We start from the raw sequence: 26,443 nt of genomic DNA, 5'->3' as shown, positions 1-26,443 counted from the left end.
GTCACTTTGACACTGTCTAAAACAGTTTTGCAAACATAAATAAAGCCTTAGTCACACTAAAAAAAAAGTCCTTAGGGATATCTTAGAGTAATAAAGTGACTTTCTCATAAATAGTTTGAAAGGGTACTTCTTAAGTTTTTCACCAAAACTGTGACATACAAAAATGTTATTATAAAGCAACCTATGCGTCAAAGCCCCAAGTAGGAGCCACAGCATTTAGCTTGTTTATTATTTCTTTGGTACTCCCATTGTTTAGAGCACAGGTTAAACACCATGTTCACCTAAGCCTTACTGGTTAAAAAAATGTATTATGGCAAGGCAAATAAACTAGTTAGAAAACAGATTAAATTTCACCATTTGTAGAAATTCAAGTTTTATAATAGCTTGCTATAGCAGCTATCAATAAATTAGTCACCTTATTAGAAAACTAAACCTTTGTAAACAAGTTTAAATTTTATTTTCAAGAACCAAATTGCACTAGTCAAGCGTATAGGAGTTTTAAGAATCTAAAAGGTAGACTCAAAAGTATATATCACTTAATGTACCCTTTAAGTAGCACTTATCCAAAACTCTAATGATAAAATTCCTAGTTCATCAAGATAAACATAGTAACACTGGATCTTAAAAAAAGGTTGCTATGGCATAAATCATGGCTGGCTTCTATCCAGTAACCTTGGGAATGAAGTCATCTTTGTAAACAAATCCTGCTGTTTCTTTAACAGCTAACAGAGGAATTTCTTTCTTAGTGCCAATTTCTTAAGTATTTTCATCAAAGGATGGCAGTGTAACTTCTGAATTGGCCAGGTCAGATCACAGCACTATCTTCCTGTAAAACTTTAGTAGTTTGGTTATATCAAATACTATACAGTACTTGGTGACTTCCAACTTTTTTGGTTGGTTAACTTCTTTAGTGTTTTCCTGGTGGTTTTTCAGTGCTCTTCGGTGGTGTCATAATGCCTCCATTGCACACTGGTGACAACTGTCCCCCTTTTCTGAAGGTGTTTATGTAATATACTTCATCCTATACATGTGAAGAAATCATGCATTGATAGTCAGACCATGGTATACTTATTTGAGACCATTCAGGCCTAATATGGTCTCTTTATGTCTTTGAAAATGAGAATAGTCATTCTAAGGTTCAACAATTTGAACTACCTGTAACATGTTTTTTATATATTTTAACCCTTACCTAGACTATTGGCACTGATCTTGATACACTTCACAAATACTGCTTTGAGTTCAAAGTAGTATTACTAACTACATTTTGAAATCAATGTGCTCATTAGAACTTCCTTTCCCCCTACCATCTTATGTAACTGCCTGAAGTAGTATTCTATAGTATCCTATCAGTTTCAGTGGCTTAATAGATATAGATAGCAAGACCAAAAAACATACCAGCATAGCCAAATAATTTGTATGTGTCTGGATATTATGTCTGTCTTCCATAGGAATCTTCTTAAAAGTCTTCAGCTTCACTGGACTAGTACTTTTTACTATAGTGACAAAAGGCACCATCCAATCTACACAATCTGAAATGTTGTCCCACTCCAAACCTAGATAGAAGAAAAAAGTCGGAAAAATGTGAAGGTCATACATCAGAAACTATCTTAAGTGTGCCTAATATACTTGGCTCTTGCTTCTAAATTTTAAGCTAGTTCTAAAACTCATTTTAAAAAGAAACCAAAACATCCAAATCAAGTTTAACAAGTCAAAACAGATTACCATTCTCAAACTGTGTTTATACCATGACTATTGAAGGGGAAAAGGACATCAGAACTTCCTAACCAGTACCTTCTGCATAAAAAGTAGAAATTGTCAACTCTTAAAGCAGAACTGTAATCATGTTGATGCACTCCAAATGGATTTAAATTCCACTGGGTCTTATTTTTTGTTTGTAGATATACATTGAGGATTGGAAAGTACTTCTAACAGAAAGGAAGGTAATCACTAAACTGCTGAATTTTTTCTGCTTAAGTTTTAAATTCATATTTAACAGGATGTTATAGTTCGTAGATTATAGTCCCATTAGAAGTTGTGAACAGGTAAGGCAACAAAATATAGTCTTACCTGAGGCTTTCTTAACCACTTCAATGGAAGTAAAATGGCACAAGGCAGCAGCAGCCAATATTCTGTACTGGAACTCTAATGAATCAATGGCTAGAACACACAGATCTAAAAGCTAGCAAAGGAAAAACAAAAGTACGAGTAATTTAGGAGAAGGATGAATACTACATGTCTCTTGCTAAAACTTTAGGGATCCAAAGATGAATAAGCCACCAGCCCGAAAGAAGTCAAATCTTGGGATTGTACATCAGGGAGTAACAGCACAAAGAAAGGATTGTTGTGATGCAGTGTGATATATATTAGCAGGAAGGACACCTAATCCAGATTGGAAAAGACAGTGAAAGCTTCTGATGCCTTAAATGAGTCTTAAAAGATAAGGCAGTCAGGAAGATTAGAAGGTAAAGAATGTTCTAGGTATAGGAACAGTACTTGAATCTGAAGTAGTTCCCAGTAGTTCAGAACTCCTAAGGTGAAAAATATGAAATAAGCAAGGAGTACCTTTCCTTTATTTCTTATCCAAGCAAAAGGGGGGTGGGGAGGTAGGTGGCTAGAGAGAGGCGCAGTCTAGACTGGAACACAAAGGATCTTTAAGAAGTCAGAACTTTGTAGGCTGATTATTGAAACTACTGGAAGACTTTAAATCAGGAAAGTTACAATTTAAGAAAGATAGCTTAGTCTTTAAGCAGACAGACTAGAAGGGAACATGTTTATAAGCAGGGAAATTAGTTAAGCAGCAGTATAATCCAGGCAATAAGAGAGCTGAGCAAGTAGCAGTGGAATGGTATAAAAGGGCTAGATTTCAGAGGTTTGAGATGATACAGTGGAATAAAACTTAAATTGTTTGTCCTCATTGGTCCAGAAGGTAGTAGAAACGAGAATTGGAAGTGAAACATTATTACTGTATACCTCTAGAAACTGTTTCTACATTATCAATTTATCAAAAGTTTACCCACTCTATCAAAAGAGTATGGATGCCTATGACAATCTGGGATGCTAGGAATTGTGACTGATGAACAAGTTAATAAGCCTTTATTAGAAAGTTTTACAAAATGAACCCATTCTAAAATATTTATTGGTTATCCAAAACACAGATTTTAACCTAGTGACTTAATATTCATCCTCAAATATCACAATTCTTTCTATTCCATAGGTAAGATTTTCACATTCTAAGAAAAGATAAGAATGTAGATTTTCTTCACTTTTATATATGGCAGATACAGCAGACTTAAAATATTACTTAGGAGAAGTAGGCAAGAAAGAATGGGATCCTCCCTCCTCCTCCAATTAGTTACTTTATAAAATATTTGTTACATGCTGTCCTAGGAAAGCTTAATTTGAAATTAAGTTTAAAAAAATCTTTAACAAAATAAGGTGATTTTAAGTCTAATATTTAACTCAAAATGTATCCCTGTGTATTCAAATACAAAGAATAAACTAATCATACAGAAGAATTCCGTACCGTTATAAAGCCTACAGACAACTGGCTGAAAAAATCTTTTCCATTTTATATCAAGAAGAGATATTTAACCTCTCTAGTTTGGATTCCTAAAGAATGAAAGTACTCACAAGTTTAAGGACTTTGTTTTCTAGAATTATTAAGCAACATAAACATTCGGTACAGAATTTTATACATCAAAAGTTTTGTTCTAGTCAATTGAGTGAATTCAATACAACTTTGTTGTATAGCCTATTTAAGACTATATATAAACTAAACAAACCTGAAATTAACAATAGTATTAGCATATATTCAATAAAAATGTCAATACCTGAGCTATTTGAATGAATGTTTCCTGAGAATACTGAGGTAGAAGGACTTTAGGAGCATCTTTAAGAGCATCAACTTGGAGAAAGAGATTTAGCCAGGAGATGATTGTTACAGGACAAAGTTCCCATTTTAAAGCCTGTTAACAAAATTTTAAAATGCCTGTTAATGAACGTAGTAGGCACATATACCACATTATATAGTAGACTTGAGGTTGAGTAAATTCCCCTCCCAGCCATAACTGTCAATATTTTGATGCATTAACCTCTTAGAACTGGATCCTAATACTAAAAAACCTCAGTTTTGACTATTTACATCATAGCGTTTCAGATTTGGTCATAACTATGTTACCAAGTTGCAACTAGAAGTAAAGGTAATTATTATTACCTTTAGTATCATGAGTTCCATCCTTAAGATATCCTCTTCACTGCAAGCACCATCAGTGACGTATGCAAACTCTTGGAGTTTAGGAGCGTAGATTTCCTTTAAATTAGAATTTTTTTATTAAGCACAATTCATATTGAGATAAAAGAATTACAGTTATTCTTCACTTTATGATGGGGCTACATCTCAGTAAACCCATTGTAAATTGAAAATATCATTAGTGCGTTTTCAACTTACAATATTTTCAACTTATCCAGATTAACCCCCTCATCAAGAGTCAAGGAGTGTAATGAATGCATATCACTTTTGTACCATCAAAAAGTTGAAAAATCCAGGCTGGATAAACCATTATTCTAACCCACCATAGCATTTTTTTCATCTGATTGGCTGTTTAGTTTTCAAAGATAATTCTATGGAATCCAAGCACCATAATTGTGTATGTAAAGATAACAGCAATATGTTTTGTTTGGCAGAATGAGTGATAGAACATTTCACCTAGATAGTAATACTAATCTCAGAATCTAAACCAGAGACTCATAATAGGCTTAGAATATAAAGGGAACTATGATAATTTATTCTTCCATCCCCATTGTGATGTTCAGAAAGCGTACTGAGGAACAGAACCACTCACCTTTCCTAAGGAGTTAATATAAAAAATAATAGAATTCTCTGGGATTAATGTGTTGATTAAAATAACAAAAGTTTGGGATAAATATATCCATGGATAAACTTTGAGAACTTACCTCAAGTTTAGAAGCAATGAATAATGAGGTAATTCCAATGAGTTGAAGCATATTTTTATTTATATCCTTTTGTGTCAACATAAATCTATCAAAAAAGTCTTGGGCAAGATAAAATGTTTCCCTGTGAAGTGTGTATACTTCACATACCTAGTGAAGAATCAAAACATTTAAATATTATCCTCTGAATTTCTCCAAATTGGAAAGTCATCTCTTAGCATACCAGACTTCAGAATACTTTTAGCCAAACTTTGCTTTTTAGGATACCAAAGTTAAGATAGGAGAGGAAAAAAAATTAACATGTACTAATAGGATAAACAGATCTATTACCGTCCTCACTCTTATTAGCTTTGTAGCTTTTTTCACATGTTTTTACCTCATTTGTTTTTTATATTTTACTGCACTGGTTAAGAAATTATAGAAGAATACTGAATGAGTAACACTGGTAATAGACAAAACCTGTATCTTGTCCCTTCTTTCTGACTTTAATGGGAATTGCCCTAATGTTTTACTCTTGTCAATAATAGATAGTATCTGTCATTTCCACACTTAAAGGGAAAGCTTTTAAATCTCACAGTAACTCCATAAAGTCAGTACCATTATCCCCATTTTGGAGATGAGGAAATAGAAGGACAGAGATACATGAGTTTCTAATAAACACTTAATGTTACAGAAATATCCTATTCCTAGCTTATTACATATCTTAAAATCAGGACTGGATGTTGAATTTCAAAAAATGTCTTTTGCATCTAGTGAGATCTTAGGATTTTTCTCATTTTAACTATTAAAATAATAATAGATTTTCAAATGTTGAACCATCTTTGTATTCCAGGACAAAGAATATACTAAGACAAAATAGAGTTTAACACTGCTGGATTTATTATATTCTGTTTGTTTTTGCATATAATTATATTTAGGGGAAAATAGGAATAAGTTGGATAGGATAACCACTGGATGAAAACTGGTCTAACATAAAAAGGAAAATTTTAATTAACTTAATTGTGCTTAAGTTAATTGCATGATCACTAGACACTCAGAAAAAGTCCCAACTACCTAAGTCTTATACCCACACTATTAAAATTCAATCTTTCATTCTAGTGAGAATAAGGAACAAGATGACCTGACACAGGAGGACATTTTTTAGTCTTAAAAACTTTCCTTGGGACTGCAAACTAGTGCAACCTCTGTGGAAAGCAATATGGAAATACCTTAAACAGATACCAGTAGATCTACCATTTGATCCAGCAATCCCTTTACTGGGCATCTACCCAAAAGAACAAAAGACATTCTGTAAAAAAGACATCTGCACTCGAATGTTTATAGTGGCACAATTCACAATTGCAAAGATGTGGAAACAACCCAAGTGCCCATCAATACATGAGTGGATTAATAAAATGTGGTATATGTATACCATGGAGTACTACTCAGCTATAAGAAACAATGGTGATATAGCACCTCTTGTATTTTCCTGAATAGAGCTGGAACCCATTCTACTAAGTGAAGTATCCCAAGAATGGAAAACTAAGCACCACATGTACTCACCAGCAAATTGGTTTCACTGATCAACACCTAAGTGTATAGGAATAACATTTATTGGATGTCGGGCAGGTGGGGAGGAGGAGGGGATGGGTATATACAAACATAATGAGTGCGATGTGCACCATCTGGGGGATGGACACGCTTGAAGCTCTGACTGGGGGTGGAGGGCAAGGGCAATGTAACCTAAACATTTATATCCCCATAATATGCAGAAATAAAAAACAAAAATAACTTTACTGATAACTTCTGGGATCTGTTCTGCCATGTGCTACTCCACCCAAAAGCCTATAGTCTTTCTCCCTTAGAATGCATCATATCATCTCTATCTTAAAGATAGACTACAGAAAAGATTTCCAAAAGTTGGAAGAAAATCATTTTGACATCAACATAAGTAATCCTTTTATCAATAATAATTTTAGAGACTTTTTTAGAATTTTTATCAAAGGGGATGGACCTAAACAAGAGAAAAATCTGGCATAGATCTATAAGGGGCTTCAGGATCACTTTATTCCTTTAAGTTAATGGTACAGTGTGTTTCTGAAAGGAATAGAAGTATATAATAAAGGGAGGCTACCCAGAGCCTGCCTACAGGGCTTAAGGCTCCCAGATATCCAAAGCCTCATTATGGTTTAGGTTAGGACAAAGAAATCAGGATTCTTAATTTGATTTTGGTAATGCAGAAAATGACTTCTGAGGACGCATAGCAGAATTCAAAACCTAGTTAACTATACATTTCCATTCATCTTAAGTACCCTCGGCACCTAGAACGGTGCCCAGTAAATAGTAATACCCACTGATATCAGGAATTCTGAATTGGGTTTGGCTGTATGTAATGGCCGTGTCCTTATGATTTTACTCTTACAGACATATTCCACCTTGGGTACCATCAACTACAATAATAACCCAAAAAAGATGGCTTGCCTGGCAATGGATAATATACCCTGAGGGTACATGGAAAGCACATCTACCTACATCTAAATATTTTTCCATCATACAGAAACAAAGGAAATTTATATTGCTGGAACATACCTCTAAAAGCCAGTCTAGAAGTATTGACCTCATCTGTGGTTCCAAGTCAGAATGCAGAACTTCAAAATGCTTGTCATGAATATATCTGCTCTCCTTTTTTAACATGTTTAGCCAAACCTCCTTTGAACATCCCCAGCTATGGAAAGGCGGGGTGGGGAGGACATAATTTAAATGGTGTGATCTACATAATATACAAGCCATTTGTTTCACAAAGAATAAATTCAATTTCACACATTGAAATCCAACTTTCAATTAGAACTTGAGAGAAAAAGCTCTTAAATTAGAAAAAAATTTCTACTTTAATTTTTAGAAACCATTTGTTTTGCACAAGTAGAGATCTGAAATAATACAGTGAGAACCTGGACTATAATAATCTAAATTGGTAGGTTTCAAAAGATTGCTTTCTAGTCCTACTTACTTATATAAAGGTTATGTTTAAGAGATAACCATGTTTTTCCAATAGCAATACTAAAAGTTAAATATTTAAAGCATGTGATCACAGTAGAGACAAGTCTCAATCACCTGCAAATAGATCATCTACAGTAGAGTCACCTGTAGTGGGGGTAAGGTGGGACAGAGTATGGGAGAAGGGAGATTGATGAGTTTAAGTGTCTGATTCCATTAATTTGCTTATTAAAGCCAAACAAATTACTACATGTTTTATATAAGGTGTACCTCTTAATCATACAGGCTAGAAAAAAGTTTAGACCTTATTAAGCTTGGTACGAAATAAATAGGGGTGATACATCAATTGAAAATGCTGTACATGGCTGGGTGCGGTGGCTCACACCTGTAATCCTAGCACTCTGGAAGGCCGAGGCGGTAGGATCGCTCAAGGTCAGGAGTTCAAGACCAGCCTGAGCAAGAGTGAAACCCCCGTCTCTACTAAAAATAGAAAGAAACTGGCTGGACAACTAAAAATATATAAAAAAAATTAGCGGGGCATGGTGGCGCATGCCTGTAGTCCCAGCTACTTGGGAGGCTGAGGCAGTAGGATCGCTTGAGCCCAGGAGTTTGAGGTTGCTGTGAGCTAGGCTAACGCCATAGCACTCTAGCCCAGGCAACAGAGCAAGACTCTGTCTCAAAAAAAAAAAAAAAAAAACAAAAAAGAAAATGCTGTACATGTTAAAAATGCTTTCATCTTGACAATTTAAGTAAGTCTAACTCCATTAAAATAATTCAGTTCTGCTCAGTCTTAACAGTACTCAGCAAGCAAATGAAAATAATTTTCTAGAATTGATGTTTTAAATACTCATATTATTTGCAAATAGCACTACTCACAGATAATGATACATGCTTAAATATTAATAAAGTAATTTTTATGTTTTTCTATTTTATAGTGAAAGCAAAAGATAACTCAAAATAGTGCCATGTATTAAATCAGTATAATTTTAATCTTTGATGAAAAATTACTGAAATTTTTCTTACCTTAAATCAGGCAGAGGTGAAGGATTAATAAAAAGGTTTTTAAATCTATAATTTGTAAATCTGGAGAAATCACTTGTTCCTATTTCTTTGTGAGGTGTTTCAATGATAATGCATGGACTGATTCCCCCAGATAATACAGGTGGCCAACAATTCTGTCATTTAAAAAAAAAAAAAAAGAAAATCTATTTGTGCAATGGGAAATAAGCTAAGGTTATTAGCTTTTTGTCCTATATCTTTCATAAATGAAAGCTAATATTGTCTAAACAATCTGTAGTTTTAGCTTAACATAGCAGACAACAAAACTAATTTGACAATGATACTTTATAAACAAGCCATACAGCTCCCATCAATCTTTATAAAGAGTAACAGGATGTTTTAGACAACAAAATGCAATTCTAATAATAGAAGACATTAGGTATTGAAAGAGGAGAGTAATAATGAAGTGCATCTATCGTCTAAAATACTAACCATTTTAAAGATCATAAAATTGCAGTTCTCTGTATCTGACACTACAAGGGGCACTATTTTTTTAAAGAAAAGTTGGTTTTTTTTTTAAATTAAGCCTGCTTTCATACTTCTGAATACTTGAAGGCAAAAACCTTAAAATTGGAATCAAGTGGAATCAATTACTTAAAGGATCTTTTCCCCAACAATGCTGGTTTCAAAGGGAATCACTGTCTCTAAAGTGCTTTCTGTACAACACATAGGAAGAGGTAGCAAAGGGCTGAATGCCAGGCTGTCAGTGATCTCACATCCTATTTATGCCCAAGAAGCAGCTATTAGGACCCTCTACTGTAGCCTGAGAGGGAACAAAGAGCAGTATATCGGACAGATTAGGCGGGCCCTGCCTGGTGCACCAGGCAGCTAGCTCCACGAGGGAGGGATTTACAAAAAGGAACCAGCTGCTTCAAGGCACACTTACTCTGCAGCTGTAGTAGGATTCAGGCACATATAAAATCACCCAAAGATAAGCACCTTCCTGCTGACCTCTAGAGACATTAAAAGCGTCAGAGGAATCTTTTCTACTGTAAAGTGGTAATGCTAAATTCTGTTCTTATTCGTCCTATCCTGCATTTGTTTCCCCTGAACCCACCCAGCCCAATCCTGCATTACCCTAATTTCATACTGATGTTTCTTGGTGACCTCCTCTTTTCTTTTTTTGACATCCTGGAAAATAGAAAAGACCATTGGTAAACTAAGGTCCCAGCAAGGAATTTCCTCCCTCCAGCTTTCTTTCTGCTTAAATCACCTGGGCTGTTTTCCTCTTCTTGGCCTGGATTATCTGGGCTTCTTGGGGGGAATCCGTCTGGCTGGGCTGGGGCTGCTGTTTAGCTTGTAAACGGCTACTGTGGTGAATTTTTAAAAAGGAAGTCTAATTAGTAAGTCAAAGGCAGCAACTAATTGTGAAACATGGCTCCAAGACAAATAATGTTACCTTCGTCTTGACATTCTCTTCTTTCAGGTGTATGAAACCTCTGAAGGAAGGAGAGGGAAAACCTGAGTCAAGTACATTGTCATTCATATTCTCCAAGTGCCAATTTAGACGCTGATTCGGAGGTTATAACTAAGTCCCTCAGAAGGTGGCTTACATGCTGTCTTGTCCACTGCGTTAGTTATCTCATAATAATTAATTCGGGACACATGCCTGCATTTCCTCAACCGAATGTACAGCCGAAACGCGAATGTCTTCTAAAATTTACAAAGCATCCCCAGCACCCTGAACGCGCTGGGAGGCATATCTCCCCGAAACGGGTTTTTCTGGGACCTCCACCCTTTCCCCGTGCACCCAAAGTGGGGCTTGGGCAGCGCCTCCACGTCGCCCCTCCAGTCTTGGACGAACCGCGCAGAGAGGGGGTTGTGGAGGCGAAATGCTGTGGAGAAGCCGGTTCCGCGCCAATTTGGAGAGCGGCAGTGGCGGGGAAGCAGGGGGCGGAGGGAACTGAGACTGGTGTCACGTCCTCCAGTCTCCTTTCCCTCCTTCCCGGCCCCAGCGGGCCCTGCCCGCCGCTCGGAGGGGCACCGGGACCCCGACTCCAGATCGGGAGCGAGGGGAAGAAATGGAGTTAAAGAAAGGGGGGAATTGGGCTGGTCGGGAACTTTTCTCCCGGGGGAGGGGACCCAGACCCCCATCCTCTCTCCCGCGGGTTAGCTCCCCAAATGAGGGTGAGATAGAGACACCCCTAAAATGAGATTTTCCGTGGCCTCCCACTTAGGGGCGGCCCTCCATCCCCCGCCGCTTCCCCGTCCCCTGCCAAGGGTCCTGACAGGGACGGAACGCAGGGACCCCTTCCCCCCAGTCGTCTAGATCTCAGCGCTCCCACTTCTCCTCCCCGAGGCTCCCGCCCGCGGTAATGGATCGGCCCGACAGGGCTTTCTTTCCTCCCGCACCCCCCCTACACCCCGCACCTCCTCACCGCCAGACCCGCTACTGCTCAGCTCTCAGCTGGCGCCGGCGCCAACCCAATATATAGGCCGGGCCGGGCCCGCCCCGCACGCATGCGCCTCACACTGACACCTCCGGACAGCGCGCTCCCCTCTCCCGCGCGCCCGCCCGCGCGCCCGCGCGTCGCGCCCTGCCTTCAGTGCGCGTCTGCCCACCCCGAGTGGCTGGAGGGTCCGCTCGCCCAGGCCTTCATCCCGCGTCCACCGCACTTCATTTCATTTGCTTGCGAAGCCCGGCGGCAGTAAGGAGTATCTCAGAGGCTCCGCCTCCGCGGCCCGGCTCCCCGCCGCTCGGCTCCCACATCTCCCGCCAGTTCGCGCCTGCCCCCTCCCACAGCAACTCCCGGATCCCGGGGGTGTCAGGCTGCCGCTCAGCCCCGGCGTACGGCCAGGGGAAGGCGACCTGGGCAAGCATGGAGTGGCCAGGAAGTTGCCATCCTGTGGCGCACCCTGGCTGTCCCGCCAAGGCCTCAGGGAACCCGGGTCTTTCCTGAGAGACGCGCGGACCAGGAGGGCCCGCCCCTCTGGGAGGAGCGAGGCTTTGGGTGATGAGCTGGCCAATGGAAGGCGGGGATGGCGGCACAACGTGGAGCGGCTGCAGAATGTAAACACAGCCCGGGTGCGCTGCAGGCCACGTGCGTCTCTGCGCGCTGCAGTTTCGGCTCCTAGGACCGCCAGTGGCTGGCTCTGCCATCACTGGGCGGCCACGTTCAGGGAAGGGATCTGCAGCCCAACGACCGAGGTACGTATCAACCCAGTTTTCCGGCACCGCCGACCGGGTTGCCCTTCCCATGGGTGGGTTACTCCCCAGTCCGCCGCCCTGCCTCTGCCCTGCAGCTTCCACCCTACAGTCTCCGCGCAGGAAACATACGCGCCACGGGGCGCCCTTCCTTTTTCTCCTCCCAACTTTCAATTCCGGGGCCAACGCCACCCGATGAGCGCCGTGGCCCTCTGGGGACCCGGCCGGCCGAGAGCAGTCGCCACCACGTGCAGGCCGTGGGCCCGCCGCTCCCCGCCCCGCCCCGCCGCTTGCGCGCCCTGCGGAGCCCGCGCGAGCCGCCAGCTCAGCGGGGAGCCGCCCGCCTCCGAGAGATACTGGGAGGAGGCGGGTCCCACAAATTTCCTTTCCTTTCCCCTAGTACTTAAGCTTAGGGGCCCCTTCGCTGCGTCTATCAACGCCCCCATCCCAGCGCTTCCCACAAGTGCGCATTTTGAAGTTAGACAGGCGGATGAGACTCCGCAAACAGGGTTTGCGGCGGGAGCAGTGGGGCGGGGAACAGCTCGGGGAACAAAGACCCCCGGGGTGGAGGAGCTGTGTGAAGCCTTCCTTGAACCTGCGGCAGCTCGGGCCAGATGCTCGTCGGCCGGTGCTTCTCTGCCCTGGCCCCGAGTGAGCGGATGGGAGAGGGCTGGGGACACGAAGCCGCGCGCAAGCCGGGCTGTCGTGGCCCAGGCGGGAAGCCCTTCCCGAGATGCACCTGGAGGCGGTGGCCCGGCCCCAGGCTCCCCGCCCGGCCTTTTGTGCTGCGCTGTCCATGCGGGCCTGCGAGCTAGAAAGAACCAGTGCTCCACCGGCGCGTTGGGGCGGGCAGAGTACATTTTCATACTTTCTCTTTTGATTCTTTTTTTTTTTTTGAGAAAGGTCTCATTCTGTCGCTTAGGCTGGAGTGTAGTGGCACGATCACAGCTCACTGCAGCCTCTCTCACTTTAGCCTCCCAAAGTGCTGGTATTACAAGCTCTCTCTTGATGATGATGATTTTTTTTTTTTTGAGACAGGGTCTCGTTCTGTTGCCCGCGTGCTGGAGTGCAGTGACGTCATCACAGCTCACTGCAGCTTGGAACTCCTGGGCACAGGTGATCCTCCTGCCTCAGCTTCCAAAGTAGCTGGCAATACAAGCATGCACCACCATGCTCAGCTAACTTTTCTGTTTTTTGTAGAGACAGGGTCTTGCTCTTGCTCTTGCTCAGGCTGGTCTCGAACTTCTGGTCTCAAGCAATCCTCCCACCTCAGCCTCCCAAAGTGCTAGGATCACAGGCATGAGCCAGTGCAAGCCAGTTTTTACCTAATGTCTTTTTAGTGCTCCCAGATCTCATCCAGGTTAGGACATCACATTTAGATGTCATGTCTCCTTAGGTCCCTCTTGGCTATGACAGTTTCCCAGACTTGTTTTTTATGACCTTGACAATTTTGAGGAATGCTAGACAAGTATTTTGTGGGCTGCCCCACTACTGGAATTTATCTGATGTTTTTTCATGGTTAGACTGGGGTTATGGGTCTGGGGAGGAAGATATAGAGGTAAAATGCCGTTTTCATCATATCATATTAAAGGTACATTCTGTCGTCATGATTTGTCACTGTTGATGTTGACCTTGATCACCTGGCTGAGGTGGTGTTCATCAGGTTTCTCCACTGTAAGGTTACTCTTTTTTCTCCCTTTCCATACTGGGCTCTTTGGAAGGAAGTTACTGTGTGCAGCCACTAAGGAGTGGGCGGGCAGTTATGCTCCCCGGTTCTTAGGGTGCAGTATCTATATTATGTAAATTTCTTCTGCATTAGAGATTTGTTTCTTCTCCTCCATTTATTAACTCATTCAATCATTTATTCCTATCAGTATGCACTCATGGATATTTTATACTTTGAATTATTATTCAGTAATACTTTATCTTGTTTGGCCAGAGTATTTTTGTTAATAATTTTTATTGCCATGGGACTGAATTAAATGAATGGTGCTTAATGATAATCAGTATTCTCACATAAGGAGTAAAACATTTTTCCCATTTAATAAAACTTGCTCATCATCTGTGCTTATCTAAAATACATTAAAGAAAAAATATCCAATTTTAGCAATGTATTACTAATTAAATTCCTTTTATTGCCTCATCAAGGGCATTCTTAAGTGAAACTGGCTTTTTTTTTTAAACTTGAAGGGAATGGCAGTGAAGAATATGACAACCAGTATAGTTTGGTGCCACTGCCTTAATTTATGCCAAGGCACTAGTAGTTTTAACCACCATTGTTTTTGCATCGTCACAGTAAGTGTCAGCACAATAAAAGGGCAGATGTCTTAATTTTATTGTTGAGTAAATAAAGTACTTTTCATTATAAAATAGTTTTGACTTCACATTTCATCAGAAATGATCTTTGGGACCCCCAGATGTCCACAGAACACACTTTGAGAACTGCACATCTACTTGTCCAGACCAGGATCCTGGGAGTCAACATAGACATTCCTTTTCTCTCTTTTCTGAGCTGCATAATAATAGTTAACATTTGCTGAGTAAGACGAGTGCCAAGCTGTACCCTAAGCGTTTACATAATATTATTAACTCCTTCAGTCCTCCACCAATGTTGAGACAGGTGCTATTACTGTCATTCCTGTTTTACAGATGAGGAAGCTGAGGCACAAGTGTAATTTGCCCAAGATCATCTTGGAGGCTGACTCCAGAGCCCCTGTGTGTGCCTCCATTTATCACCACGTCCTTTTCTCTTTCCACGCCATTTCCAAATTACTCCTGATTTTCTCTGCCTTAGTTCAGGACTGCATTCTCTTGTGTTAGTGCAGTGACCTCCTAACTGGTTTCCTGACAGGCGTTGCCCCTTCCATCCTTCCGGCATATTGCCAAAGCTCTCTTTCCAAAGCACAGATCTGCCCGTGCTGCCACCCTGCTTAAAGCCCTCCTAGGGATCGCGTCCAGGTAAAGGTCAAGCCCCTTAGCACACAAGACCTCTTGCGCCCAGGAAATCCAGCCACGTGCAGTTCTTCACACCATCTGCTCTTCTCACCTTTGCATCTTTGCGCCTCCATTGCCTGACCCCAGTGAATTCCCATTTATCCGTTGGGACTCAGACACCAACCCCTCCAGAAAGCTGTCCTTCCCTGCGCTGAGCTAGGCACTTTCCTTCACACACCTACTTCCCCAGCCCAGCTGCAGGGAGCTCCCGGGGTAGAGGCTGTGTTTTTCATCATGAGCCTGGGACCTGGCCGGCCCCAGCCGCTTTGTGGGATGGATGGATGGAGGCAGCAGAGGTGTGCTCTCAGAAGAAGGCCCTCCCGACCAGACGCCAGGGACCGCTCCCTTGAAAGAGCTCTGAAGCTGACGCCTGGGCGGGCTGAGCGGGATCTCGCTGAGTGCTGCCCTCTAGAGGCAGAGCTGCTCCTGGCCTCTGGGCACTCCAGAAGCATCAGGGAGTCTAGGCAGGTGAGCCCCTGGCTGTGCCACAGCTGCCCGCGGCCATCTCGGAGGAAGGGCCTTACGAAGGAAGGCAAAGCGTTTTAGGATGTGTGAGGTAGAGCACACCTTAGAGACGGTGGGTCCAGCTCCATCACATTTCATGGTACTCCACACTGAGAGAAAGAACAGGGCAGTGACGGAAATCCAGAATCTCTGGGTGGAGGTTAAAATAGGCAGAAGGCTGCAGAGCTCTGGGCTGGGCACTGTTCTTCACTGTGGGGAAGTGGCAGTTAGCAAGAAATGTCTCTGCCCACAGAGCTGACATTCTGTCGGGTTGCGGACTGAGTAAATGTGTGATGAATAGCTATTATTAAGCACTATGGAAAAGATAAAATAAGGTAGAGGGGACTGCAGGGGGTGGGGAGTGGCCCGGGGAGGGCCCTGAAGAAGTGACATTTTATTTAGTTCATGCATTAATTCAACAAACACTAGGACATAGTAGTAAAGTGAACAAAGATTCCTGCCCCTTGGAGCTTAATGATAGTGTGTGGTGGTCGTGGGGGGAGGTCACAGAAAATGATAAACGTGTCAGATAGTAAAGTGAGAACAAGCCCTGCCGAAGAGAAGGAAGAAAATCCAGGCAGGGAACAGCCAGTCCGGAGGACCGCGGCGTATTTAATGCACAGCAAGGAGGTCCATTTGGCTGCAAGAGAGTGAGCGAGGGTGCGGGGAAGGAGATGCAGCAGGAGGGAATGTTTGGAAGGAGCCATCTGGCTGTTGTGTGACGCATAAACCAGCCGTTAGGAGACCGAGCAATGCGGTGAACGGGATGGTGGCTGGGGCGGCGTGGGGAGCAGCACCTTCGGATCCGCGCTGCAGGTAGAGCTGTGCTGGTGGATTTAGACATATGCCAGGGGAGACAAGTCAAGTGAGACCAGATAGTGGCTGTCACTTACTGGGAGGGGTGGCTGTGGGGCAGGATGGAACCACGAGTTGGTTTGGGACAGGTTAAATGTTTTAAAATTTCCCCTACCTTACGAAAAAATTTTAAATGCTTAGCAAAGTTAAAAGGGTTTTATAATGAACACCCACATACCCTACCATCTAAATTCCACTGTTGGCCGGGCGCAGCGGCTCACGCCTGTAATCCTAGCACTCTGGGAGGCCAAGGCTGGAGGATCGCTCAAGGTCAGGAGTTCAAGACCAGCCTGAGCAAGAGCGAGACCCCGTCTCTACTAAAAATAGAAATTAGCTGGACAACTAAAAATATATAGAAAAAATTAGCGGGGCATGGTGGCACATGCCTGTAGTCCCAGCTACTCAGGAGGCTGAGGCAGAAGGATCGCTTGAGCCCAGGAGTTGAGGTTGCTGTGAGCTAGGCTGATGCCACGGCACTCTAGCCTGGGCAACATAGTGAGACTCTGTCTCAAAAAAAGAAAAAAAAAATTCCACTGTCAATATTTTGCTGTGCTTACTTCATCACAGATCTCTCCATCTGTCCATCCATCATTCCATCTTACTTTTTGATGCATTTCTAAAAATAAATGGAGCTATCAGTACACATCTCCCTAAATACTTTAGCATGCATAGTATTAATAGTTCAGTATTTGTTTTCCTTTCTTTTGAGATAAAATTTTTTTCAATGAAAAGTATAAATCTTAAGTATATACTATCAATCAATTTGTGTAACACGAACTCTTGTCGAGTTGTAGAACATTACCATCACCCCCAGAAAGTTTCCTACTTCCACCTCTCTAGAGTCAACCCCTGTTGTGATTTTCTTCTACCATAGATTGGTTTTTACCTGTCCTAGTATTGTATATGTATAAATGGAACCGTACATAGAGTCTCTTTTGTGTGAGGCTTCTTTCACTTAGCACAGTGTTTTTTTAATTTCATCCATGTCGTTGCATGTATTACTTTGTTTTATTACTGAATAGTATTCAATTGTATGAATATGCCACAGTTTATTATTTTTTAGTTTTTAGCTATTATGAATAAAGGTGCCATGAACATTCTTGTAAGTCCACAAAACAGTCTTTTGTGGGCATATGCATTCATTTCTTTTGAGTATATACCTGAGTGGAATTGCAGTGTCACAGGGTAGGTATACATTTTAGTTTTATTTAAAAAACTGTTAGGCCTTTGCCAAAGATCCATCAACAAAAGAATGGCAAATGTTTTGTGGTACAGTCACACTATGGAATACTGTACCATGGTTAAAATGAAGTAGGGCCATGTGTGTCAACCAGGAGAAATCTCAGAAACAATGTTTGGCAAAAACAAGAGCAAGTTGTATATCAAAATATTCAGTGTGATACCATTTATATAAAGTTTGAAAGCATGTGAAACAAATTATAGGCTTTAACTATATCTGTAACGTTGTATTTCTTTAAAAGCACCTGAAGCAAATACGATAAAATGTTAAGATTTGATAAAGCTGAGTGGTGGCTACAGCTCCATCACAGATATTGATCTCTACTTTTTAGTTTTCTGGTTGCTAACTTAGTCTGTAAGGAGCTTTTCCTGAGCTATGTATTTATTTACTCACTTCACCCCACCCTCCACCTCTGTAGGTGATTGAGGCTGGGCTGAACCGGGGTGTAGGGGGACAGCACTCCCCTCTCCCAGCCGGGTGCCTCCCTCTCCTTAGAGACTCCAGGGAGGAGGAGACCTGGACAAAGAGCAGCTCTGACCTGCTCCTGGCTCTGTAGCCTTGAGACGATGTCCAGGCCTTCCTTCCCCTCTGAGGTGCTAAATCTAGGTCTGTGATCTGGGCCAAGCTCTCCCTCCAGTCCCAGTTCCAAACCCCACTTAAAATTGAATCATATTTTAAAATTTGTTCTATTCCATGGTTTTGGTTTTTCCTTCAGGGACTCTAACTTTATATTTGTGCAATTTTATTTGCCCCTCTTTTCTATCGCTTCCTTGCTAATGATTTAAATTTCTATTTATCTTCTTCACTTTTCCTAATTCTATTATGTCTTCCACAGTATCCCCTACAGTACTGTCTCTTCTCCTTGTGTTTCTTGTAATTTGGTTTTCATTTCTACGGTGTTTTTATATTTTTTTCCATTTCTTAAATTTTTAAATCTACCAGTTCCTGTTTCGTGTCCCTTGTGGTCTGTCACCTTCTGTTGTCTAACCATGCCTTCCTTGAGTTACTTTTGCTTTGTCATCTTCCTGCATAGCTGCCATTGCCTCATGATATCTTTTAAAAATTCATAATAGAATATTGGCTGAAAATTTTCTTCTGCTTTGTGGCAATATTTTTCTGATGAGTTTTCTTTCTGCAGGAAAGTTTTTTGTTATTCATTTTCAGATTTTTTTTTTTCTGGATGTACCTTTTACGGATGTTTTTCTGATGTTTTTTCTGATGTGTTTTTCTAATGTTTTTATGGATGTGCCTCTGATTAGATGTTGAGTTACAACTTTTTATCATTTTTGTTTTGATGAGTTGGATTTTTCCAAACCAACAGTTGGCAAGCGAATCCTGTGATCGGGGTGAGGGGAGGGTAGCTTTCCTGGATTCTCAGCTCTAGGGCTCCCTCCTCTGTTACAGCGAAGTCTTCTTTCCTTACTATCGGGTTCCTCTGTGTAGCCAGGCTTCCCCTGACTTTAAGATCCTAATCTGACTGGGGTGGGCTCCTTCTCCAGCCAGTGGTTATGAGGCCTCTTGCCTCTCCTCTCTCTGTTGGAAGTGGCACTTCCCTAAGCCACCCTCTGAGTCCTCCAGGCACTCACACGATTTATTTCTTACTCTCCCAGTGTTCCTGCCCTCTTCCTTCTTGGTCTTGCTCATAGCGGTTCCTATCCAGGGTGAGTCCTCTCCTCCTGCGGCTGACTTTCTTGCTGGGGATTGCTGGGACCTGCCACCACCTGGACTCCTGTGCGATTTCTGGTGTTCCCAATGGCACCTACCCACACGACGTGGTTTACTGTGCTGGTTTGGGGGAGACTCCACACACAATGGGAAATTTGTAAACTTTTTCACTCCCTCATTTCACTGAAGATGCATTCTGTATGTGTTTCACACCTTCATTCTTGTTGCCCTGTAGATTTTGAACAAAGCTATCACCGTGCTCCTGTCCAGCTGGTCTAGAGTCCTTAGCAGGCATTCAAGGCCCTCTGCAGTCTGGCCCAGTGCTCCCTTCGATTTTTCTCCGTGTTCTCAGGTATGACCACTGCTCCAGCCAGACGGATCTACTCAGGAATGCATCTTGCACATCCCTTCCTCTGTGTTCCTGCTGTTCTCCAGGACCGCAGTGTTCTCCAGGACCTCAGGGCCTCTTTGTGGTGGCTGTTGCCTGTGGTGACACAGTATGTATTTCTTCCCTCTCCCTTTCTTCTGGTATCAGAATCTAACCCACACCCACTGATAGGGCTAGGTGCATAAACCCAGCTTGTTAAGTGTGGCTCCCTCTCCCTTAGCAACAGTGACTGTTTCGGAGAAAGATAGACGGTCCGAGCAGGGCCGAAGTCCTTCCCTGAACGTGCCCTCTGCTAGAGCTAGCTGAGAATCCTGCCTCTTGCCTCTGGGGTCACTGTGTCACAGAATGTGTTCCTCTGGAAGGAACACCCCATCTGTAATACTAAAGGACATGGCTGACACAGAGCAGAGCGAGTGTCCTGGATCCATCTTGCAGTTCCTAGTAACATAAGCTGTCACATTTAACTTGGATACTTTGAGTCAATTTTGTCACATGCAACTGAAAGAATCCTGACAAATACACCTTACTCGTTCTCCCATTGCTCCTGTGCCTTTACCTGTTGTAGTACACATCACACGATATGGTAACTGTAATTGCCTGTTTATTTGCCTGTGTCTCCCACTAAAAGCACTTTGTGTTAGCCTTGTGTGCCCAGTTCCTACCATTGTGCCTGGCCAGCATTGAGAGTAGATAAAAATTCAATTGGAACTACATGTCTGGCTGGGCGTGGTGGCCCACGCCTATAATCCTAGCACTCTGGGAGGCCAAGGTGGAAGGATCACTTGAGGTCAGGAGTTTGAGACCAGCCTGAGCAAGAGCGAGACCCCGTCTCTACTAAAAATAGAAAAATTAGCTGGGCCTGGTGGCGTGTGCCTGTAATCCCAGCTACTCAGGAGGTTGAGGCAGGAAAATTGCTTGAGCCAAGGAGTTTGAGGTTACCGTGAGCTAGGCTGACACCATGGCACGCTAGCCCAGGTGACAGAGCAAGACTTTGTCTCAAAAAAAGAAAAAAGAAAAAGAAAATACATGTCTGCCTTTCCAAATTCTTCCCATCATTCAAGGTCTTAGACTCCCAAGCCCTTCACGAAGCCATCCTGTCAAGTGAGGGAATGTGTGTAAAATGGCCAGCGCTGCGCCCGGCTCATAAGAGTCTCTCACAAGAGCTGCATCATTCTCTCCCCTCGTTACTCCAGCCAGAAGCGCTATCTCTCTCCTTGGAGCTCCTGTATCTCATTTAGTCAAATGGCACCTACTCATACCACCTAATATTATAGTTATTTGCATTTCTCTTAAGTTTTCAATGTGATTGTAAATGCCAGAAAGAAGGACCTCGCACAGTGCCTCATACTAAAGAATCTGCCATTGTTGGACATACAGCAGAATGCCTAAAGATCAATACTTACAGGTCTGATGGAGGCTGTGGTCTGCCACTCGCTGCAGGAGTCCTCATGCTGCGTGAGTCGTGGGTAGATTCCAAGGACCTGAAAAAAGGGCAGAGCTGAATCATACTTTTGCGGAATGTATGAATGCCGTTTGAAAATCTAATTAAATCATAACAGCTGGCTATAGCTGAAAATAGCTGTGATTATCCCATGTGCCCAAACATCTCACTACTTGGTAAAAGCTGTTAACTTGTCCAAACTAAATAATTGGAACAAGAAATGAAGTGAGCAAGTCAGAGTTCATAATGCCTTCAGTTCTGGTAAGGGGAGACTGCGTCTTACAAGAGAAGGGGCCAGAAGCTCTGTGTCCAGAACTGTGTCTCATAACTCTGACGTCAGCCTATACTTTTCTTTGGCTGAGTCTTCCATATGTAATTAGTAATAATCTGGCTGATTCAACCTTTCCGATAGAATGTAAGCTCCCAAAAGCCAGAGACTTGGTCTGCTTTGTTCATTGTTGAATCTCCAATACTTAAAACAGTGCCTGGTCCCTGCATATAGGGTCACAGTGGGTACTCTACATATTTATTGAATTCATATCTCTACTATATTGAATATAACATATTTACCTTTTATGTACCTTGTTAAAATAGTTATATGTCCTGATTTCTGTAAATATTAAAAGAACATTTTCAAATCCAAGTCCCATGATTATCAGTGACCTGCCATGTCTTATTCACTAATGTGTCTCTAGTGTCTACAACAGGAGATACTCTGTAAATATTTATGGAACGATTGATTCAAATATTTGATTAGTGAAGTTCAGATTGAGCAAAGAAATGGAAACTAGTGGCTTAGATTTAGTGAGAATACTATTATTTAACACCTTTAGAGTTTTAGAGTTTACAAATTATTTCATAAATATCCCCTCCCTTGAGTCTTGCAACAACCCTATGAGGTTTATTTTGTGAGATGTATAGATACGGAAAAAGGCTCGGAGGAGTCAAAGGACTTTTCTATGATCACAGAGTTTGCAAGTTGTGGTTGAACCCACGAGTTGACTTCAAATTTTAGGATCATCCTACTTTTTCATGGGCACCGATTCATACAAATCTCATAGGAAATTACCACCATTTTGTAATTAGAATTATAGAATCTGAGAATTGGAAGTGACCTCACATATCACAAATTCCAAACCCCTCCCTCATTTCTCAAAAGAGGAAAAAAAAAGATTTGGAGAGTATATAGGAGGCATCCAAAGGTACACATCCAGTTTAAGAAGTACTTGCACTGAAGCTGCCTCCTCCAACTGCTGCCTCCGGTGGTCCTCAGATTTCACTGTCAGCCTGAGAGAGTGATTGAGCTTGTGGGAGACCAAGCTGCCCTCTGCTTTGTCTGCATCAGAGGCCCCTGAAAGCCAGGCCCCCTTCTGAGAGGAGCATGGCCCTCACTGAAGGAAATTCAGTGTCTCTCTGTCATTTCCTTTTCCTTCTTTCTTGTTTCCCTTGCAGGTGGTGGCAATGGTGGTAGGAGAGTTGTAGAAGAGGTACCCAGCCAGGGTTCCCTACTCCCTCCCTTTTAGGAACTGTTTGTTTTTTTTTTTTCTTTTTCTTTTTTGGTAGAGGCAGGGTCTTGCTATGTTGCCCAGGATGGTCTCAAACTCCTGGCCTCAAGCAGTCCTCCCACCTCGGTCTCCCAAAATGCCAGGATTACAGGCATGAGCCACTGTGCTTGGCTTGGAACTGGTCATGATAAAGTTCTCTGAGTTTGAGAGTTAATAAAATAATAACCCACCTCACTCTCCATTTATTTATTGTTTTTATATTTGATCATGCCCTTGAATTCTTCACAACTGAGAGCCTAGTTTTTTCTTTCTTTCTCTGATGTGTTTTGGTATAGACTCCGCCTCCACTGAGCGTTCACGTTGCACAGGATCTAACAGAATCTTGCCTTCTGTCCAGTGGGAATGACTTTACCAGGCCTATAGGGAAGATGGATTCCATTGTTTGGCCTTGCATGTCTCTCTTTATGAGTCAAAACCTGATAATAGGAAGAGCTTGAACCTAAAGTTTACCAGTAGAAATGCAACAAAATATCGTTATTTAACCAATAGGCAAATAATCATGGAGATTGATAATATTTTGTGCTGACAAGAGGGTGAGAAAATGCACATTCATACATGCTGCTGTAGAAATGAATTGCTGTATCTTTTGGGAATGCAGGCTGCTATCTATTACAATTAAAAGTAAAGGCCCAGTGTGGTGGCTCATGCCTGTAATCCCAGCCCTTTGGGAGGCCAGGGTGGGAGGATCACTTGAGGCCAGAAGTTTGAGATCAGCCTGGGCAACATAATAAGATCCCATCTCTAAAACAAAAAAAATTAGCCAGGCATGGTGGCGGGTACCTATAGTCCCAGCTACTCAGGAGGCTGAGGCAAGAAGATCGCCTGAGCCCAGGAGTTTGAGGCTGCGATGCACCATGATTGCACCAATGCATTCCAGCCCGTTTGAGAGAGTGAAACCCTGTCTCAAAAATAAATAGAAGTAGGGATTACATTCAGTAATGTCACTTTTGTTCATTTATCCTATGGAAATCAAGGTTCCAGTCTGTAAGAATACATGTTGAAAAAAGTTTACTATAGGTTTATTTGTAATAGCAAAAACCTAAAGACAATTTGAATTTTATCAGGGAGGGTTGAATAAATTATGGCTTATCTGTAATACAGAATATATCATGCAATTATTTTTTTCGAATGAGTTACTATTACCTATATGGACTGGAAAAGTTGTCTATGATATATTCTTGTTACCTCAAGGGCAGAATTGGGATGTGGGAGGAAACATTAACATATTTGTGTTGTTTGACTTGTTATGGCAAACATGTATTGATATTGTGATTTGTAATAAAGTAAAAAAACTTTGAGAGAATGGGTTTATAATCTAGTTTCTATCACTTGATACTTGTGAGAGGTCTGGTAAATTACTTAGCCTCAGTCCTCATCTGTAAAAGGGGAATAATACCTACCTTACGGTGTTTGACTAAAGGAAGTATACAAAGCAAGTAGCATATTGTAATCCTTCTATAAAGGATTCTTCTACGCAAGCAGCTTGGAGTAGAGTATTAAAACACACGCAAAACATGTTGGCTCTGCTACTGGTGTGTGTTCTCCTGATGTTCTCCGCTTGGCCTTGGCCTTTCCAAAGAGGTGGATTAATGTCTCTCCAGAAAAAAAATGCCCGGGAGATGATCTCCATTTCCCCGCTCAAGGCAAAGTAAGAATAATATACAATGGTGCCTTAACCCTCCAGGGATTATTCAGCTGGTACCTCAGTTATTAGTAACCCAGCTGAGAAACAGGAAGGAAGGAAGAGGTCCCTGAATAGCCGAAGCAGATGTCTAAAGTCAAGCTCTCCTGGATCATTTATTCTTATCTTAGACAACCAAATGAGCTTTTCCAGCCTTGGCACGTTAGTGAGGATGCTACGGCAGCCACCCTGAGAGCAGGCAGCAGTGACAGCCTGGTCCGAGCCTAAGGGTACATGGAAGACTGACACACAAACACGAGAGCTCAAGAAGCCAGATGGCCTGGGCCCAGGCTCTGTTTTCACAATGAATAACTGCTCTTCATAATGACAATGCTGACTTATTAGGGAGAAATTCATTCATTCTTCATATAACTTGTAAAGGCCCCAAGAGTGTTATATAGTCCAGACATATTACCACCAGATCTGATTAAACTCCTTTAGTTTTGCTGCTTAAAAAGTAAGTTTTGTTTTTGTATCAGTGCCAGAATATAACGGTGGTCTTTATCCTACGAGGGAAAGATAAAGTAGCTGCTTTTAGTTAAAAATCTACATAGCCAAGTGTGACAGGCGTTAGAAATTGTTCAAAAAGGATCTTAACCTAGAAAAATGGAATGGTTTCCTACAAGTAGATTAGTTGCTCTTTGAGTAAAATCAGGTCCACAATCTATAATCCAGATCTTTTTAGATGAGTTTTAGAATTCAGAGCTTTGAAGATTTTTTGAAAGGTAGTGAGTGTGTGTGTATACAATACCATATGTTTGTAACAGCCCTGGCAGGGTCTAAGGCAACACACCATACTCACAGATATTAATATTTCTACAGTGAAATGTGTGCAACATTAATTAGGACAAATAATGTGTAGCTTATTTACATAAACCAGTAAATGAAATCGGGGAATAAATGTAGATTGTAAATACTCCAGTAGTCTTTTCGTAAGAAAAAGATTTTATAAATCTATACATATTTTGAATTCAGCTAAATATGCTTGTGCATAGACAAACCATGAACATCTATAACCTCCGGTTCTTGTGCATCATAGAGGAGAGGAAGCTCAGTGCCAGTCCCAGCAGCAGGCTGGAAGTAGACATCTGATGCGAGCAGGAGCAGGATGAAGTGCAGCACTCCAACAGGTGCCCTTTTTAAAGGACTTTCTCCCAGGTGTCATAATGGTTCATTAATTTGAGTTTCTGTCTAAGCAGTCCCTCATTAATTATGAAAACTGCTGTAAACTCATGTTCACTGACAGATGTGCGTGGTTCAAGGTCCACCTTGACTGATCACATATTTTCACACTGTCATCCAGCGATTTTTTTTTTTTACCTGTATTTACAACTTCCTCTTCATCATCACTGTTATCCTTATCATTACCTGTATTTAAAACCATTTCCGTGGTCTCTCCATTTAAGACATGCACAAGAACATCACTGTCAATGTGAAACATTTATTTGATGTCAGCTTTACTTATGCTTTTAGCTGATGAACTTCTGGCATGAGGTATTCTTCTCATTAGTGATATGAAATCCTTCAAAGTCGTCATCTGTAGATTTGCTTTCAGACGTCACTGTAAGCCAAAGTCCGTGCCCCTGCCATGAAGTCATGCTGCTGCCATGGAGTAGTTATCGACCAGTCAGACAGCATTTATCTGGTTACCCACGTTCTGTTTGCATAGGAAAGCCCAGGTAGACGATGTATACCTGTCAGACATCTTGGATGATGCTCTTTCCAATCTCTGCCGATTTTATCTGATGTGGCCAGCAATTGTGGCACACCCTGAGACGTTCACCAATTCCTCAAAGCCTGTGGGTGCTCACTCATTCGCGTTGTTAATGTCTTTCCGGAACGTAGCATCAGGAAAGAGCTGTTTCATCAGCATTGTCAATTGGCTCCAGACTAAGGTTTTACCGCATTTACCAATATAATTTTCCAGTGCTTCTTGATCAGTAGCTTCTTTCCATTTGATTTTCAGATTACTTTACACAATGA

At 42.0% G+C, this 26,443-nt stretch overlaps 1 protein-coding gene across 1 annotated transcript; it reads right to left on the bottom strand.

Moving 5' to 3' along the window:
• Window positions 1-907: 907 nt before the first annotated feature.
• On the bottom strand, window positions 908-10,395 carry CCNE2 (cyclin E2). Its single transcript, XM_012643641.1, has 11 exons — window positions 10,382-10,395; window positions 10,196-10,292; window positions 10,060-10,113; window positions 8,947-9,098; window positions 7,519-7,654; window positions 4,954-5,100; window positions 4,214-4,309; window positions 3,831-3,965; window positions 2,068-2,179; window positions 1,396-1,553; window positions 908-1,021 (listed from the first exon to the last, which is right to left on the bottom strand). Exons 1-11 carry the CDS (start codon window positions 10,393-10,395, stop codon window positions 908-910), a joined length of 1,215 nt encoding a protein of 404 aa, XP_012499095.1.
• Between the last annotated feature and the right edge of the window lie 16,048 nt (window positions 10,396-26,443).

Source organism: Propithecus coquereli, unplaced genomic scaffold (genome assembly GCF_000956105.1).
Source record: "Propithecus coquereli isolate 6110/MARCELLA unplaced genomic scaffold, Pcoq_1.0 Scaffold2, whole genome shotgun sequence".
Taxonomy (NCBI): domain Eukaryota; kingdom Metazoa; phylum Chordata; class Mammalia; order Primates; family Indriidae; genus Propithecus; species Propithecus coquereli.
The sequence above is the reverse complement of the archived record's forward strand: the minus strand, read 5'-3'. Positions and strand labels throughout refer to the sequence as shown.